Genomic DNA, 20,070 nt, shown 5'->3' with positions numbered 1-20,070 from the left:
AAACATATTCAAGGTCTTCCCAGCTGGTGGCAGGTGTGCAGGGGACAAGCTCCTGGTGACAAGAGTTCAGCTAGCTGCATGGGCCACCACACAGCTACTTGGGCCCCTCATTAGCGTGGCCTGGCTTGGCTACCAGAGCAGATGGCACCTGCTGCTCTTTTGTTTCCGGGCAATTAGTGTTCTCACTCCTCCGGGGCTCTGGTCTGGCTCGTACCCACATTCAGATCTCATCGCAGCCTGTGTTCATTTGCCTTTTCTTGGGGACATGCACCGGTGGGCCGAAATGGATGACGGGTGGGAATGGGGCCTGAGTCCCATGTAAGCCCTGGCTTCCTTCCCTGCAGCCATAGGAACATCTCATCCAATATGCACACAGACGCCTTCCCTGTCCCAGGACACCTCATTTTTAGACTCTGTAATTGGGTCTACAAGTGGTCTCAAGAAACAATGGAGAAAAAAATATCCAGGTTGTTACTAGTGTATTTCCTTGTTATTTCCCATCCAAGTCTGGCACCTATTGATACTGGGAACAAACCCTTCTCCCAGCTGGACTATGGCAGGAGAGGAATGGGCCCCGATTCAAGAGTCTTCTAATAGACCGTCAGCAGAGAGGAAGGAAGACAGGTCGCATGTATGAGGTCCTTTCCAATTGGGGTTGACTTAAGATCCGATTACGGCAGGGCGAGCGACCAATAAGAGTGATTTTGAGCCTCGTGGTGGTGGTCGTAGTGGTGGTGGCGGCACACGACTTTAATCCTGGCACTGGGGAGGCAGAGGCAGGTGAAACTCTGAGTTCGAGGCCGGCCTGGTCTACAGAGTAAGTTCTAGGATAGCCAGGGATACACAGAGAAATGCTGTCTTGAGAAACTGAAAAAAAAAAAAAAAGAATTTCCAGGCAGCTGTAAATTAGCAGAAGAGGTTAAATGGAAACTGGGATGGAGTGGTTGCTCTTAATTGGTGGCAGGAGAATGCCTGTCTCTTGAGGGACGGCGCCTCATGCGGGGAGAGTCATCTGCTTTGGGATGAGAGGAGCTGGCGTGGCTTCCCATTTGACTTTCTGCATAGCCGATGTTTATTGAAAAGCCATCAGGTAGATGGAAGGTGAGCGGACCGGTGATCTGATTTCTGACCCAGGTGGCATTCAAAATGTCAACCTATTTTGAGACTTATCTCTGTTACAGCTTAAGGTTAATAAGGTTAGAAGTTCTAATTGGGCTTATTTTAGAATATCACTGAATACAATCTCCCTGCCCTCGGTGATTTCACCTTTTCTGGGCAAGTTTTCTGCTAATGGGCTGCATCCGAGTCTTAAATATATAGAGAAGGTCATGCTGGGTTGCTCAGGCTGGCCTCCAACCTGTAGTCTTCCTGTCCCCATCTCTTGAGTAGCTGCTATTGGGTTCGCCTCCCTCTCTTGACTTTAAGTTATTTTCTTTGCTCTTTTGGAGCTGAAATAATTCTTGACTTAAAAGATGATGGACATTTTTATGATGCCCCATAGAAGGGTTTTTTTGCCGTCCTCCCTGTGTGTGTACCTGCGTGTAGGTACACATGCAGTTGTGTGCTCGAGTCTGTGGAGGAGAGACGCCAGTGTCTGGTGTCTTCCCACATTGCTCTCCACCTTAATTTCTGGTGCAGGGTCTCTTACTGACTCTCGAGCTCACTCTCATCAATTCTACATCAAATTGTATGAAAAGGGAGAAAGCAATGTCTCCGAATATTGTGAAGAAAAAGAGGAAGTAAATCTGATAAATCAGTTCATCATTGTACCAAGTCTGTCCTGAGCTGTGCAGATGCCATCTGTAGAATCAGATGACATTACATAAGATTGAGCATATGCAATGTTCCTCACTGGTAATGGACATAAGTCAGTTAGTGTTCTTGACATAACAGAGTCCCTGATTTCTCCTTTGTGATTAAACAGAGTAAAATCAGTTGAGTACTGGACAGTCACTGAAAGTGAGAGATACTGTCATAATTTCAACAATAAACTATTATTCAAGTCTTATTTTGTAAAAATGAATTTGGTTGACTTGGCCTTCTAGAGAAGAAATGAAGGAGTTCTTTCTCACATTTCTTCTAGAAAATACCCTCCATAATTTCTTCATGGCAGAATGTTCTGCATGGAATTCATTATTACCCATATGTTCTTCCATATAGATGTTTAGCAAGAGATGTAGAAGCCTAAATTAAAAAAAAAAAAACAAAGTCAGAAAAAAATTGGAGTTGAGATTAGCTGACCACTGAGCTCCAGGGATCTCTTCCGGTCTCTGCCTCGCTGGTAGGAGGATTACTGGCATGCACCACCATGTCTAGCTTTCTATATGAGTGCTTGGGGACTTGAACTCAGTTCCTCACACACTACAAGCCCTTTACCAACGTACCCCTCTTGCCAGCCCCAGGTCATTCTTACAGTTGAGTCAGACCTCCCTGTATCTGTGTACCATGTGAGTGTTACCAAATCCAAGAACTGAGGTGGCAGGAGGAGAAGATGTGACACCCACTTCTGCCCCTGATCCTTGACACCTGAGGGGAGTGATGTAAGAAGCAGTAGCAGACCCTTGGGACAGGGACAGCACCTCCTAAGTTTCCTGTTTCATAGTTTAGGGTATGAGGAAGACCCCACATGGCGAAGTTGAAATCAGAAAATCAAATCTTGCTAGCTTGAAGAACCCGAGACCCAGTTTGGGGGTGATTCACAACAAAACAAGTAAGGACTTCCAAAGAAGAATGGGAAGCCCTCAGATTCCACAGATAATCTTTACCCAAGGCTATGGGTGACCCTGGAGTCATTGTATATTATGAAAACTCTGAGATGCTCACATAAACTGTGCAGCTAATAAAGAAGCAGAGGATGGAATATACCCAAACACAGAGCCTCTATGATATACCTATCCACTGTGTCTAGATCACAGCCTAAGATTATTTGATGTAAGAATCAAAAAAAACGAGATGCATATGCCATAGCAAAAGCAAGCAGTGGGGGTGGCATGAATGAATCTTTGCTAGAGCACTTGCCCAGCATGCTTGAAGCCCTGGGTTCAAACCCAGTCCTAAAAAAGATATTAAAATATAATAATCAATGGAAACTGATATAACAAGACTGAGATTACAAAGAAGGCAAAATGATTATAAGAATTAAAGAAAATATGTCTTCTGCAGTTTAGATGTAGTGTGTACCCCTGGGGCTCAGATGTTGGGGTAGGCATTAGTTTTCATCTTCTGAGTAGTGATGAGGAGAAGTATTGGGGGCCTTCAAGAGGTGGAGCTTAGGGGGAGGTCATAGGTCACTAGAGTACAGTCCTCAGAAAAGATTGAATTAGTTCTCTTAGGAGTCCGGTTCGTTTTCACTAGAAGATAGCTACTTCTTCTTCTAGTACAAGCTTGACATGTTCTCGTGTGGTCACATGACCTCCCCCACACATGTACTCCAACCCCACTGTCATGACACATTCCATGAGGTCATCACCAGGATCAGATCACCAAGATCACATGATCCTGCACTTTAGTCCTCCAAAGCATGAGTCCTCTTTCCATAACCCCAGCCTTGTGTACTTTGTCATAGGAACAGAAAACACACCGACCAGTGGATAGAAACAGAAGCAAGGAGAAGCTATCAAAGAGCGGGCAAAGTTAAAATTCTAGTACTGAACTTTAGAATAGCTAAAATAGTTTTTTTTTTTAAACTGGATGACTTACTAGATGATTCAAGATGATGGAAGAGATAGTCAGAAAACTCAAAGATAGGCCAGTGGAATTTATCTGATCCAAAGAATAGAAAAAAATCCTGGAAAAAAGATGAACTGAGCCTCAGGGCCTTGTATGAGAACAGCAAAACTTCTGTGTGAAATTAGAGTTGAAGGAGAAGAGGGAGAAAGGGGACTGGAAAAATATTATACAAGTGATAACTGCAAACTTTCAACTTGGTGAAAGGCGTGTGTGTTTGCTGTTTGACCAGGCACAAGCACTTATTAACTGGTGAATGGTTGAGTACACACACACACACACACACACACACACACACGAATACATGTGTCCTAGGGAATGGAAGTATGTGGACATGTCATAATGAACACTTTGTTTTGTGTGCTAACTGAAAACAATAATCATGAAAAAAAAATACCTTCATTGGTTTGGGGGTATAGCTCAGTGGTAGAACTCCTGATTTGTTGGTGTGCAATAGGCCCTGAATTCAGTCCTTAGCACCTCAAAATAACAAAACAGATGAAGGTATGAATGGGTGGGTGGGTTATAGATGGGTGGGTAAGCAGATGGATAGATGAACAGATGAATGGGTGGATAGTGAATTTATGAATGGATGGTAGACATGAATGGAGGTATGGGTAGAATGACTGAATGGCTGGATGGTAGGTAGATGGATGGATGGATAAAGGAATGAATGTGTGGTTGAGTAGACAGATGAATGGATGGATAAAGGAGGAATGGTTAAATGGGTGGTTGGATAGACAGTTTCATGGAGTGGGTGGATACATGGATGGATGCATCCACACATGAACAAACCATGAACTTCAGAGTAAAGATGCTTCACCACTTCACACTTTCCTAGAACAGAGGGAAAGACTTTGGCAGGAAAAATTCTAAATGAGTTTCCCATGGTGCTATGGAACCTGTGTGTGTGTGTGTGTGTGTGTGTGTGTGTATGTATGTGTGTGTGTGGTATGTGTGTAAGTCTCACTGGTGACCAGACTGGCCATAGGGAGTCAGGAACAGGGGTTAAAGAAGTGTCCACAGAAGGGTCTTTAATGGCCAAGCTTGACATTCGGATCCCAACTTACTTGGCCTTCAGTGTTTTGGAACAATCTTTTCTTGATTGAATACCTTAGCGTAGGCACTCAGGGAAGGCAGAAGATCCTGGCTTCACTCTTTGATATTTTAAACATTTTAGTTTGAATACAAAGTCATGGGTTTTGTTGTATCTTCATACCTATGCCATTACACTTTGTCCTTACCTATTCTCCTTCCTGATGTCCCCTTCAGGCCATCCCCACCTCCAGCTGCCAAGCCCCATCCTTGAAACAGCACCAGTGAGTGGGTTCTGGCCTCATGAGGTCTCGCCTTTTGTCTGAGCTATGAGCATCTCTCCTTAAATTCTCCTATGGGTGAATCTGAGCCCTTTCAGATCTCATATTCTCCGGGCAGGTCATCTTGGGCCTGACCTTTGTAGATCAGCCATGAAGGATTCTTGGTCATCTAATTGTTGCAATCTTCTTGATAGACAGCTCAGTGCAGTCCTTCCTGCATGGTGTCACTCCCATGTCAGCAGGAAAAGCACTAGGGCTGGGAATAAATTACCATTGATTGCTTTTGTGGCTGCCACCTGTGCCCTGGTGGTCAGGGTAGCCTGAAGGGTGTTGGACTTACAGGTGCCCTCATGGCCACCAGGAAAGCCCCATAGGTACCCAGCATGCACAGGGTATGACCCTATTCTCATTAGCAGCAGCTGTCCCTTGGAGAGTCACCTAGACTGATAAGTATCAGAAAAAAAATCCAATCTTACAGAGGCTGCTCCTTGTTCAGCCACAGAGCAAGGAGCAGGCTTTATACAGGTTTCTGTTCCATGTAGAGGTGGGCATTCTCCCCTACCCTTGTCTCTCTGTTTCTTTCTCTGTCTCTCTCTGTCTCTCTGTCTTTCTCTCTCTTTGTCTGTCTCTGACTCTCTGTCTCTGACTCTTTGTATCTCTCTGTGTCTCTGTGTCTGTCTCTCTCTGACTCTGCCTCTCTCTCTGTCTCTCTGTCTCTCTGTCTCTCTGTCTCTCTGTCTCTCTGTCTCTCTCTCTCTCTCTGTCTCTCTCTGTCTCTCTCTCTCTCTCTGTCTCTCTCTCTCTCTCTCTCTCTCTCTCTCTCTCTCTCTCTCTCTGCTTATGTACCTGGTAGAGGCCCGGGGACACTATGATCCCTCAATAACTATGACAATCACACACAAGTGTTCGGAGCATGTTTCCAGTGTAGCTCTGTAATTAAGCATGGTGGATCTGGCAAGCTACACCTATGGCTACATAACTGCCTCTACCAGGGCCTTACTGGGCATTGGGCATCAGGACTGCTGACCTCTTCAATACTGAGCATGCAGGAGTCACCCTTTCTTGCTGCCTCAGTAGACAGAGCCGGGCGATTGATCCTATTTGTCCATCAGTGAGGGGAATGTTAGCGATTTCTTCAGCCAGAGATCTGGGGTTCTAGATGCAGAAGAGACAACTCATGGGCACTATTCATGTGGAAATGGCCGGTCCCCTCTGTTAGTCTACAAAGGGCCACCTCATGGTGGACTGAGATGTTCAGTGCACGCGTGTGTGTGTACACGTGTATGCATGTGCACATATATGTGTGTGCATGTGTGCAGTGCACATGTATGTGTGTGCTTGTGCAATTGTGTGCACATGGGTGTGGGGGCCGAAAGACATCCTTAGACATTGTTCCTCAGGCACCATCTACCTGTTCTTTTGAGACAGGGTCTCTCATTGACCTGGGACTTGTTAATGACTCTAGACCAATGAGCCCCAGGGATCCTTGTTTCTGTCTTCTCAGCACTGGGGTCACAGGTGTGTGTCACAGTGCCTGGCTTTCCATGTGGCCATGGAGGATCAAACCAGGTCCTCACACACATATGGCATGTCCTTTCCCAGCTTTGCTGTTTCCCCTGTTCTTAGGGACTTTGTCTCTTAGAAACACACCCTTAGCTGGGCAGTGGTGGCACACACCTTTAAGCACTTGGGAGGCAGAGGCAGGCGGATTTCTGAGTTCGAGGCCAGCCTGGTCTACAGAGTGAGTTCCAGGACAACCAGGGTTACACAGAGAAAGCCTGTCTCGAAAAACCAAAAAAGAAAAAAGAAAAGAAAACAAAAGAAAGAAATACACCCTTTCCTTAACACAGTGGTGAAAACTGAAGTCAGTGAGAACAGAAGTCAGGTCCCCAGCTCAGCTCTCAGCCGAAGCCATGGATGTTTCCTCTCTCTTTTTAGGAGAGCTAATGGGATTAGAGGCTCCATCTACCATGCTGGTATCCTCAGTCTGTCGTGTTATCTCCCCTGTCAGTTAGCAGCCTGGGCTTACCTTTTTCTCCAAAGAGAATCTAAGTAGAAATAGAACCCACTGGGAAGTCCACTGCTTTATATAACAATTTTTCTGCCAGGTCAGTAGTAAAGAGGAACGTGGTGGAGGGTGGGAGAAGATATCACTCCCGGAAGTTGTTTTAGGAGCTGGGAGCTAGAGGACTCTGAGCCATCATTTCCTGGAAGGCTTTGGGATGTTGTCAGATACTGATGGAAGGAAAAAAAATAATTGTGGCAATTGTCTTAGCTGTCTCCGGGCTTGTCATGGTGATGCTGATAAAATCAAATAAGCTGGAAGTGAGGTGACTTGTTAGTGTGGGAAACGGCCCGGCTCTGGCAGCCGAGGAGGTGGAGGTGTCCAAAGTGCTTGCTCATTACCGGGATTGATTGTCTCCAGCGCTGGGAAAATGTTGGTAAGCAGAAACAATGTCTCAATGAGGGACCTAGCATCCTTCTCCCCAGCTAGGGCAGTAGGGTAGCCGCTGGCTGCCTGGATGCAGCTGCCTGGCTGCAGCTGATCCGGGAGGCAGATAGAGAATTTAGGGAGATAATTGTTCCTGAAAAATGGTTTTAAGTTTGAAACAAAAGCTGAACAAACCCGATAAGAGAGATAGTGAGTTTATTTTTTAAAATAAAAAATTTAAGTAAAATACTTCTTTTCTTTCTTTACTTCCCCGTCTCCTCCCTACTCCCTCCCTCCCTCTCCTTCATCTTCTCTGTCTTTGTCTTTCTGTCTCTCTCACTCCCTCCACCTTGTCTGTCTCTCTGTCTCCATCTCTCTATCTTTTTGTCTGTTTCTAGCTCTCCGTCTGTCTCTCCCATCCCCAAGGCCTCACTCTGCTGCCTTAGCTGTCTTGGAACTCATTCTGTAGCACAGGCTGATCTTAAACTCTTAATGGTCTTGTCTCAGCCTTCCAAGTCTGGGATAACAGGTGTGAGCCATCTTAAACTACGCAGTTCAGTGGTCTTTAGCCTATTTGAAAATTTCTGGAACCATCACTGTTTACGATTTGGGGGAATTTTTTATCGGACTAAGGGAAACTACCCATGAATTCCCATTCTCCACCTGGCCTGATGTTTGGCAACCGCTCCCTTGTTTCTTGCCTGTGTGGATTCACCTGCTGTGGACACATGAAACATCACCGGACTCATGCCACATGTGAACTGCCACAGAATGGCAGTTCAGGCCCATTCTGTAATGTACATTTCCGCTCAGGCTTGCTCAGCAAACCATCCCTCATGGTAGAGCTGTTTGTTCCCGGTGGCTGCGGCCTAGTCCCTTGGGACTCACTTAATGTGTGTTCCTTGGAGGCCCGCAAAGTTGCCGGCTATTCATTGACTCATTGGTTTGTCTGATACACACTCAGTGTCTCAGGCGGTGTTCTGGGGACACATTAGCAGGAAAACCAGCACCCCCCCCAAAAAAAAACACTCCCCTTGCCTTCGTGATACTTATGTGCCTCTGAGTATATATCCGTCTATGACAATCGACACCAGCAATAAATAATAGTATGTCAGAAACAAAAACCACAGAGCAGCCAGATTCAGAGGAGGGCAAGAGAGCTGCAGAGATGATGCTGAGTTGTAATGAGACCTCACCAAGCAGATGGCGCTGAACAATGGCTGTTCCTTTTTACATACCAACTTGCGTTCATGTTGATGCTTGGGACACATTTTTTCCGTTATTTTTTTTTGGGAGGGGGTGGGGAGAGAAGCTTAAAATAGAGTCACTCATTTATTCAACAAATGTTTGCGGAGGGTATGCTTGTCTCCCAGCTATATTTTAGGTCTTGGCTCAAATGTCATCTCCTCACCAAGGCCTTGCCTTCCAGACCCACCTCTGGTATTTCCTATTGTAATTCATCACCTCTAGTAAAAAGTTAAAGTGATGGCTGCACATTGTCATCTCTTGAATTCTTTTAAAAAATTGAACAAAATTAGTTTCTGGAAGTTTTCCATGCGTATGCAATGCGTCTTGATTATATCCACCCCTGACTGTACCTTTAGCTTTCCCCAGGGCTCCCTATCCCATTTCTCTCTGCTTTCCACCGGGATGTGATGCTACCAGCCGCTTAGAGTTTCCTACGCTGACCTCTGCACAATGATAGGCTGGAACCGGGAATTGTGAGCTGCTTAAACCATTTCTCCCTCATTTTTCCAGCGTGCTTTCTATCACAGAGAGAAATGAGACCAGGAGTGTGGCTGAGCTTGCTGATTTGACTGTTATCAGAGCAGTGGCAGGACAGTCCTTTGTCCTCAGGGTGTGTGTGTGTGTGTGTGTGTGTCTGAAGCAGCTGTCCATCCAGGCCTACACTGTGATTGCTACAGATCATCAGCAGATCCCGTCCTGGAATACCTGGTTTGATTCTGGCCCACTTTTATTTATATTAATGCCCAGGAAAAGGGTCCCAAGATGAAGCAAACCTAAGGCCACAATCTGTGGGATCTCGTTTCTAGAAAAATCTCATTTGGGGGGCATTGCCACCATCTCTGCTTGCTGGCTCAGAACTATTTAGATGTTGGTGGGGAGAAAAAAAGCCCATGTAAATGACAGAATGTCACCCCCTCCATTTTTATTTCCCCCCTCTTTCTCTCCTTTCCCCCTTCCTCCTGCCATTTGTACATCACCACGGTCAACATTGCGAGTGATACAGGGACTCATGTCTGGATGTGATCCTTAGGGACTAGCTGATGGCTTGGTCCTCCCAATGACTCATTTTCTCAAACGTGTTTGAGCCACAGTCATACTGAGTACTTTAACCTTATCTTGGGACTTAGGGATGGGTCTAGCCTGTACTACAGGGTGATGCTTCTCTTAGAGATGAGGCTTCAGGAAGAAAGTCCTTCTGCAAGGAGACCTGTGCTCCAGCTCGAGGTACTCTATGCCCGAGCCTGCTCAACACACACACTTCTGCACATTCCAGCCCCTGACACAAACATTCACACTCTCGCATATGCCCACTCACACCTATACCCACCCCCACATACACACACCTATACAAACCTACCGACACCCATACCCCCACATCCCACCCCACATGCATACACACTCATGCCCGCTCACTTGCCCACAAGCCACACATGGGCACTTCATGGCTACTTGTTAGTTGCTTATACCCACCTCATGGCTGGCACTTGGATGCTGGTTCCTCAGTAGCAGCCACCATTATTAAACCGAGACTTAGTGAGCTCTTTCCTCAGTTTTTCAAAGCTTATCAAGAGTGGCACAGGAGCAGGTAAAATTAATAGTTATGCATCAATTTCCATATAAATGAACTTACTAGAAGCTACCCCAGCTGCCTGAAGTAGAAGGTTTCTCTCTGGTTTGAGGGAAAATGCTTAAAAACAAAAAAACCAAAACCCAAATAAAACCCTCACAGCTGTGACTCTGTCGTGACTACCTTTCCACCCATTGCTGGTTGGGGGCAGCCTCTGCATCTGAATCAACTCACAGGCTGGGACAGTACATGGTTTAGAGGGTGACCGTCATGTCTCACCTGACAGAACTGGCTTTTCTCCTTGCTCCCCTCAGAGCCCACACACAGCATTAGCAAGGATAGCACATGGAGCCTTCTTCCTTGTACCATTTCTGGTTCCTCAAAGGTATTCACCATTATTCATTGCTGAGAAAGAGCCCCTTGGTTCTGCGAGAAAGCTAAGGTTCTATCTTTCTGGATAGATTATCCCTTACAGGAGACCCATTGATAAGTGTCATTCCATATCCAAGTATTGAGTGCCATCTTAGAACCTCTTGAGACAGGAGGACAGCCTCGAGTTGAGTGTTCCTCATGCCTTGTTTTCTAGAAATCATTTGTGTGGAGGAGCTGTCCATGGTAAAACTTCTTTTGGTGAAGCAGCAGCAACAAGTTCTTTTTTCCCCAGTGTTTTCCTCACAGACTGAACACTGGTACACCAGACACAGAGCTCACCAGGCTTTATGAGGCAGGACAGAGGTCTTGAGCGCCTTTTCGTCCAAATAGACTCATCAGCAGAGAAAGTGCAAGCTGGCCTGGGGGACTCAGGTTGTGGGAAGTTGGGGAATTAGCTTCCCTGCTGTCATCCTCCTGGAGTCCCAGTCAAGATAGATGCGGGGAGTTGGCAAGAGACTCACAGGATGGGATCCAATCACAGACCCATGCCGATGGCCTTTTATTCTTCTCTGTGTTTGATAAATGCAGTGCCGTAGCTAGCCTTCATTTTCCAAGAGCCCTTATGTGCAAGAGTGTGTATGTATGTGTGTGGGGATGGGTAAGGGTGTGAGTGAGCAGGTGTGTTTGTGTCATGAATTAAGGCAGATAGGTGGTATTTCTGTATATTATCTTTAATCTAATTTGAGGCTGATGGAAAGTCTAGTGTAATCCTCCTATCAGCCACAGTTTCTGTGATAATCCATGTAACCTGTGTCATCCTTTCTAACCATTGATCTCATGTTGATCCCATAAGCCCACAAAATCATCACCATTCTGTAAATCCTGCAGAGTCTGAGCCGGGGACTCATGAGTTACAGGGAAGCTATATAGGCAGAACATGTCTGTGCCTGCTTGACTGGAGGGGTGCGGAGCCTGGATCAGAGAATTCTTGGCTTTCCCTGAATGTGGCCTGATGGTTCTGTGGGGGGGGGTGTGCAGGGCAGAGAGCTATGTGGGGCATGTCCAGAGAGGCTACAAACCTGGGTTCTTATACTTGTAGTGTGTGTATGTGTGTGTGTGTGTGTGTGTGTGTGTGTGCATGAACATGGCACAAGATAGGGTCCTCTAAGAAGGTGAAACCCCCTATTGAGAAAATGCCCCCATCAGATTGGCGTGGGCATTTTCTCGATTAGTGGTTGATGTAGAATGGCCTAGCCCACTGTGTGCACTGGATGGGTAGTCTTGGGGTGTATAACAAAGCAGGCCAAGTAAGCCAGTAAGCAGTGTTCCTCCATGGCCCTCTGCTTCAGTTCCTGCCTCCAGGTTCCTACACTGACTTCCTTCTGTGATGGACTGTGAGCTGTTTGCTGAGATCCCCCCAGCCCCCCACCCCAAGTTGCTTTGTGTAATGGTGCTTGTCACAGCGATAGAAAACAAACTAACACAGGCTCTTATGCAACAAAGAGCATCTCTTCTTTAGGGGAGGGTGGCACACCCACTCTGAGGTGCTGCCACCCATGGGTAGCCTTGAGTGAGTCCCCACCCTCTCTAACTCCTCAGTAACAAAGAGAACTGTGTCAGCTTACTGGGTGCGTTGTTTTCTGCAGAACCACGTGCTTTTATGTTAAACCCTGCTGTACGTCTGTTTTCCAGGGCAAACGGCTCCTTCTATGAGATTCTACAAGTGGACTTTGGAGTTGATAACAGCAGTGGCCTGGCTGGGGCCCAGCAGATCACCTGGCAGGTAGAATATCCCGTGGAAGACTCCATGAGTGAGCTCTTCGTCTCTGAGATCTTCATCAGCCAGACGACCTTTGTGGGCATCGTCCCGCTCACCATGGTAAGGAACCAGGGCTCGTGCAGATGAGCCATGAAGGAAGTTCTTTTGAGATTTGGTTTTGTTTGTATTCCTCTTCACCTTTAGGGATGTGTGGGTGCCCCTGAGTGTGTGTATATGCAGAGGCTCTAAGACTTAGATCAGGAAGCATCCTTTATTGCTCTTTTTTCGTTGTATCCAACGTGCTAGAGTCTTTCAGTTAAACAGAACTTACCAATAGTTTCCAGTCTCTTGAGCCAACCTGATCTGGGGCTCCTGTCTCTGCCTTCTCTGGCTAGAATAACACGTGGGCCACCTTCAAGTATTTGCATGGTGCTCTGGGGATCAGCACTCCAGTCCACACACTTGTGTGGCAAGTGCTTTAACCACTGAGCCATGCTCCAGCTTCTCCTTTGAACAAATTACATCACTCAAAAAACCCACGAAGTGCCTTTAAGCCCATCATCCCTTGCACACTCAGTGTGCACTATTTGAACAAGGGAAATGTACTTAAGCGGCGTTTTATTTACCTGCTTTCTATAAGGGCTCCTGGGGGAAGCCATTTAGGGTTTACTGTGATGAGGCTCTTTTCATTTGTGGTGTTGCCGAGTGGCTCCTGGGGACCTCTTGTCTTTTATCGTCTCCATCTGTGTTCATATCAGGTCCAAGTGCTACACTTTGGGAAGATGGTTTCATTGAAGTGTGTCATGACTGTGTGCTGGGGACAGAGGCTCTAGGTCCCCAGGAACTAGACCCTTGTCAGTTGGCCTGCTCTGAGAGTCCCCAGGTGGCCCTGAGGATTGGCAAAGTTTAGGATGCAGATGGACTGAAAGAGCCTTGTTGGAAATTGACTGGCTGAAGCTGGACAGAGTCCCAGAGCCCATTAAACTGCCCACATGTCTGCCCCATTGGCATGGCAGGGATGACATTTCTCCCTCAGAGCTTGTCTGGGACTCTGTTCTCATTAGACTCGGGAACCACAGTTGAAAACAAGATCATGGGTAGAGTTCCAGAACTTCCAAAGCATAGTGAGGGTGGGTGTGCATTGGAAATGCTAAATATTTTTGGAACTTTCCTGTACAGGACCCAAATTTGGGGGAATCCACATTCAGATATTCTGGGCCACCCGTGGCTAGCTGTTGAACATGTGACCTAAGTGCTTCCATCTCAGCTGCCAATCAACTTGGTTTTGAAGATCAGTCTCATCATAGTGACCCACAGCTGGCTCAGTAGCAGCCACAGCTTGGCAGGACTTCACTTGTTAAGGGACAACCCGAGTTCTGTGTGTATGTGGGGGAAGCAGGGTTTTCCTGCATCTTTCCCTAGAGAATTCATTCTCTCCAGCTCAACCTGCATGAAGCTGGCATGGCTGATCTTCTCTCAGGGCCCATGTGATTTGCTCCATGTATAATTGATAACACCCAATTCCCTACAAGCCCCAAAGCCTGGGGATGAGATGGTACTGGATGCTGAAGGAACTGCACAAACGCAGGTGCCAGTTCCGGGGGTGGGGGGGCAGAGCTGTGGAGTGACATGTGCTTATCTGTCAGAAAGGTGGAACCAGGACAGGATGCCAGGGTTGGCTAAGTACAGTCCTTGGGCCAAATCCAGGTCCATGCCTGTTTTAGCAAATAAAGTATTATGGGAACACAAGCCCACTTAGGATGAATCACCTGCGGCTACTTGGGTGCCGTGAGGAGGTTGTATACAAGCAGGCAGGAATGCATCTCTGGCTCGAGTTTAATTTTAGCACCCCGTAATGAGTAGCAGTTGGAGATGAATCCTGAGAATGTGGCTGCTAAGAGGCTTTGGGGGAAATCTTGTCTCCTGCATCAGGGTTCATTTCCCAAGGGGGTCTTTATTGACATGATCCTATTCTCTTTGGCCTCTTCAAGAGAGGTTTCATATCCTCTCTCATGATGGATATGGATAGACTAGAACTGGGAAAGAAGGAGCTGGCTGAATACAAATGAATGAAGGCAGAGGAGAACAGATCAGTGCATAGCAGGCCAGACAGCGGTCCTTTCTATAGCCTTTCTCTCATGACCACGGCATGGTGGGACATCATGTCTCCCATGTGGACAGATATCATGCAGGCCATATGGGGTTTGTTTCTCTCCCTCCTATGTCTCTAGTGCCCCCTTCTAGAACATTTTGAGTCTCCTGCATCCCCTAGAGGTGTCAGTTTATATCCCATGTATCCTGTTCTGCTGTGACTAGTCACATCTCTCCATGTGGCTGACTTCCACTCAGGGACACTTCCATGCTTTTGACTTTGCTTGCTATTGGCTGGAAAGTGGAACGGTTGAATCCGTCATGTCTTGGTTCCCTTTGTAGGGCTCAGGAGGACTCCAGGTTGGGGGGGGGCGAGGGATGGTTGAGCTCGCTCCGTAGACTTTCCTAAGGATTTGCTGAGCTGTTCTAGGTGAAGTGTCTACACTCATTAATATTAATGCTGTTATTTGCATCCCTGTCAGCTAATTATCATATACAAGGAGAGCTGATATGTGCAAAAATAAACAGAAGTTGCATCTTAGGCTAAGAGGTGGTATTTCTCCTGGAGGTTTTAGATATGAAATTTCACCACAGGCTCAAAGTGTGTGACCATTTGGTTCCCAGCTGGCGGTGCTGTTTCAGGAGTCTACGGAGCCTTTAGGAGGTGGCACCTGGCTGGAAGAAGTAGGTTGCTGGGAAGGGAGGGCCTTGAGGTTTATATCGCTGCTCTGCTTCCTGTCCCTCTGTGCTGAGATGTGAGTATGGAGGTTTGCTCTTCTGCTAGCACACAATCTGGCCACGCTTCCCTACATTCCCTGCCATGATGGATTATATCCCTTCAAGCCATGAGCTGAAATGAGTCCCTCTCACTTCAGCCCACCATTTCCAATTACTTTATTATAGTGATGGGTGAAGAGACTGTTATCAAAGGCCAATTGACTTGTGTGTGGGCTTTTTCTGGGGAGACTCAACACACATGGTTCCTTACCCAAGATGGAGGACCCACAATAGACAAAAGCCATGTTTGCACCAAAGTCTAACATGGGGAACTGTTTCTATGCCACTTATTAATATTCTTCCCCTCTGAAACCCCTTGGACTGGACCTATGTAGTCCACATTGTCTTCAACAATACTGTCCTCTATACCCCATTAGGATGGGCCATTAGGCCCTGATTAAAGCATTCAACCATGTTTCTAGTCCATACTTCCAAAGTTTTCCACATTTCTCTAACAAACAGCATGGTCAGGCCCATCACAGCAATGGCCAACTCCTGATACCAACTTCTGTCTTACTATTCTTTGCTGTGAAGAGACACCATGACTGAGGGAACTCTTATAAAAGAAAACATTTAGTTGTGGACTTGCTTATAGTTTCAGAGAATTAGCCTGTTATTCTGGTGGAAAGCATGACAGCACACAGGCAGTCATGGTGCTGGAGACGTAACTGAGAACATTACAGCCTGATCTGTAGGCAGAGTGAGGCGGGGGAGGGAGGAGGAGAGGGAGACAGAGAGACACAGAGAGACAGACACACAGAAACACATACAGAAGAGACAGAAACACACACAGAGACAGAGAGAGACAGATAAAGAGAGACAGAAACAGATACACATGCAGAGAGAGAGAGAGAGAGAGAGAGAGAGAGAGAGAGAGAGAGAGAGAGAGAGGAGAGACAGGGGGCCTACCATAGGCTTTAGAAACTCAAAGCCTACTCTCCAGTGACACACCACTTCCAACAAGGTCATACCTCCCTTAAACCTTCCCAAACAGTTCCACTAACTGGACCAAGCATTCAAAAATATGAGCCTGTGGGAGCCATTCTCATTCAAACCACCAGAGGAACCAATAAATGTATTGAGTTTATTGACAGGGAGTGGGTGAGGGGTTACTTATCAGAGCAGGGATAATTCAAAAGCAGCCGCGTCACTGAAACAAAGCTAGTGACCACTCGAGGAAGCTGCAACCCTGGAGCTCTCTGCAGGATTTGCAGCCAACTGGATAGTTCCGAGGGTCTCCCCCATGCAGCTCTGGATAGTTCCTAGGGTCTCCCCCAGGCAGCTCAGCAGGCCACAGTCTACTCTTCTTGTAAGTGTTGACTACTTCTAAGTCTTGGGGAGGAGTCCCCCGAGTCTTTTACTTCCAGCTTTCCCAGACATGTGAAGTTTCCTTTCTTTCTGAGTTTTATGAGCCTCCTGGACCTTCCTGGAACATACAACACATAAGGATCCAGGCATGGCCACAGGATGGGTGGGAAAGATTCATCTACTGTCAAGGAAAGTCAAGGGAGACGTGGGTGTGTGGTCTATATGGTCCTTAAAGGTGATTGATGTTGGCTAGGAAGTCAGGAAGTCCTTCAAGGCTGAGGAGCAAGGAGGTGTTTGGGAAGCATATCGGGAGTGTGTGTGTGTGTGTGTGTGTGTGTGTGTGTGTGTGTATAAGTTCAGGGCTGCAGATGAGGTGGCACAGCTGCCATTTAAGCACAGGGAAGGTGAGGGTGACAAAAAAGGCAGCCAAGTTGGGCTCATCTGCATGCTGTGATGTCAGAACTCTGGTTTAGTGTCATCATTTATTTGTCTAGTTTATTGGATCACAATAAATTTATCAACCAGCAGGTTTTATCAGAGTTTTGTTAGGTTTTGTGTTCTCTCCACTCATGGAAGGTTATTACTTTATAAAAGGGCCTGGAATAAGTCTCTTCTGTCCCTTTGCCTTTCAGCCTTTCTGTCATGTGAACATTTTCTCTAGAGGACACAGCCACAAGGCACTAAGAAATAAAGAGACCAGACCTTCACAGATACTGACCCCAATAGTAGCCTGATCTCACCTTCAAGAAGTAGAATTAAATTTCTGCTCTTTATAGGGTGTCTAGCCTTAGGTATTTTGCTACAGCAGCACACATGGATCAAGACCCCTGTAATATGCTGGGGCTTATATTATGTCATGTTAAGGCAGAATTATCAATAGCTACTAAATATCAATTTATATAGCAGGATTACTCTTGTTATCAAGATGATTAACAGACGCCTTCCCAATTCCAACCCTCATGGTAGCTTCTCTCTGTTTGTGCCTGTTTGGATCCCTGTGCAATGACGGATTCAGAGGCTCACTTGAGAGAATTCTGTAATCATTTAGCCATGCCTGCCATAGGTAGAGTAGGAGTGGAGGTAATGTCTGCCATGTTCTAGTCTTTCCATCTTGTCAGTACATTGGGACATTGGAAGAAAGTCTCCCCACTGCCTGTCACCCAACTTCTTTGCTAACAGGACCCCAGCATAGTCTTTGCCCTTTCTTTGCCTACACACATCCATACGTCCACTAGCTAAGCAGGATCCCCCAAGCCCAGAGTAATATATGGATTAACCCAGTTCATCAATGGGGTGTCATCCATTTGCTGGTGATTATTGTAGTGACTATCTTATGGTGTTGTTCTGGCTAAGAAACCTCCATGGGAAGTCTGTTGGGGAATTGAGAAAAGGAAATACCTCCTATTATCTTCCAGGTACAAGTCATGGATGTTATGACCTTCTGTCCATGGCACAGTGGTGTGAGGGATGAAACCACTGTCCCTTGAGAGGAACTGCTGATATTTTGGGATGGTAGAGCAGGAACAGAGAGCCTGGTGTCACTAGCTGCTGAGAACCGATCAGGCATCTCCCAGCCCCAGCTACCTTGACCTGGGGACTATAAATGACCCAGTTTAAATTGTTCATAGGCTACAAACCAGGGCTTCCTTGTGGGCTCTTTCATGGTCCTATATCTTTGTCCCTCAACCTAGTTCTTACCCTTCACACACAGGCATAGTGGAACAGAGCTTCCCTTCTGTTGTTCCCAGGACTGAGCTGCATATCCATCTCTTAGTGCAGGGATGTAGGGAAGTGTTTCTGGCTTTGTCTGTGACAGGGTAAGCAGCCAGTAGCATCTGCCACCCATGGGCTCTTGTGTTCAACCCTCTCAGAACACTCTGAGAAGGTGTGTTATTCAGGACTTTAATCCAGGATTATTCAAGAGAGCTGCTGCCAAGGGTCTGTGATCCTGCTTTGGATTAGATGCTGTGGATGCTTGTTGGTCGTGTTTCAGCCTTGGCTTCATGTTAGGAAAATGTACAGCTTTGGGGGTGTCACTGAGAGGACTGAGAAGAGACCTCAGGTGGGGAAGCCAGTGTGGGGCTGGTGCAGTGGTATAGAGAAGTGATTTTACCAAGGGCAGTGGCTGTGACAATTACTCATTCATTTTCCATCCATCCATCCATCTGTCTGTCCATCCATCCATCCATCCATCCATCCATCCATCCATCCATCCATTTGTCTGTCTATCCATCTGTCATTTGTCCATCCATCCATCCATCCTTCTATCCATCCATCCTTCCATCCATCCATCCATTTGTCTGTCTATCCATCTGTCATCTGTCCATCCATCCATCCATCCATCCATCCATCCATCCATCCATCCAGTCATCTGTCTGTCCATCATTTGTCCATCTGTCCATCCATCCACCCATCTACTCATTCACTCCTATTGATCCTTCCACTAATACATATTCACGTATTCATCTATTCATCCATCCCTCTATCAATCCATCAGTTGATTAATATATCCATCCTGACATTGGACCATCTGCATCTCCATCAATTCACCCCTCTCTATGTAGATGCAGTCATTTTATCTGTTGATCCATCTAACCACATATCCTTCCATCTGTCCATTGACCCACCCCATTCATCTGTCCATCTATTCATCCATCCACTGATCCATCATTCTCCATATCTTTCCATAAATGCATTGATACATCTCTCCTTCTATTGAACTATCATCCATCCCTCCATTGATTCATCTGAATCTGTCCGTTGATCCATCCATCCACCATTGTCCATCCATCTAACCCATCTATTGATCTTTCCATCAACCCACTCATTTATCTATCTGTCCATCCATCTACTGGTCCATCCATCTATCCCTTAATCAGTCGACTGACCCATCTACTCACTCACTCACCTCCCTGTAGCAAACACTTGTATAGCATACACTGTGCACTAAATCTATTGCTCTCTGATAGAGAGAAAATGGAGCAGGTGAGGATTTTGAGTTGGATTCAGTAGGCCTTGGAGACCATTTTGCCTGATGTCTTCTTCACATCTAGAAGATCAGCACAGTTGGTCCCAAGCTGCAGAAGTCTCCCGCAGGGGTCACACACAGAGAGGGCCACAGCCTTGGATGCTGACACCACCTTCTTTAGTAATTATTGCTTTCTGCCGCCTTCATGAGTCAGAAATGCTAACAAATGTGCCCATTTCTCTTCTTGCCTTTTCTTTTAAACCTTTCTGAATGTACACGCTTCCCCCTTCCCTTTATACACTGTCCTGTTCCCCTTTTGGGTTTTCTGTCCAGCTACTGAGCTTTGAGCATAGAGATTTGTTCCTGTGGGTGGCTTGGAGTTCAAGACAGCATCCTACCATTCAACTCCAGTCCTTAAAACTAAAAAGCCCCAGTTCTGTACATGTAGATAAAAAACACATTATCTTTCAAAAAGGTTGGAATAAAAAAAAATGAACACACTCGGTG

General features: G+C 46.4%; 1 protein-coding gene across 1 annotated transcript in view; it reads left to right on the top strand.

Moving 5' to 3' along the window:
- Window positions 1-20,070, top strand: part of Tmem132b (transmembrane protein 132B) — a 166,250-nt gene that overhangs the window by 71,040 nt on the left and 75,140 nt on the right. Inside the window, exon 4 of the mRNA XM_028765948.1 lies at window positions 12,353-12,539. Coding sequence (XP_028621781.1) covers window positions 12,353-12,539 — 187 coding nt within the window. The remainder of the gene's footprint in view (window positions 1-12,352; window positions 12,540-20,070) is intronic.

The sequence above is a fragment of the Grammomys surdaster genome, unplaced genomic scaffold, assembly GCF_004785775.1.
Source record: "Grammomys surdaster isolate TR1022 unplaced genomic scaffold, NIH_TR_1.0 166, whole genome shotgun sequence".
Lineage (NCBI taxonomy): Eukaryota > Metazoa > Chordata > Mammalia > Rodentia > Muridae > Grammomys > Grammomys surdaster.
This window is presented reverse-complemented; position numbering and strand designations above follow the sequence as displayed.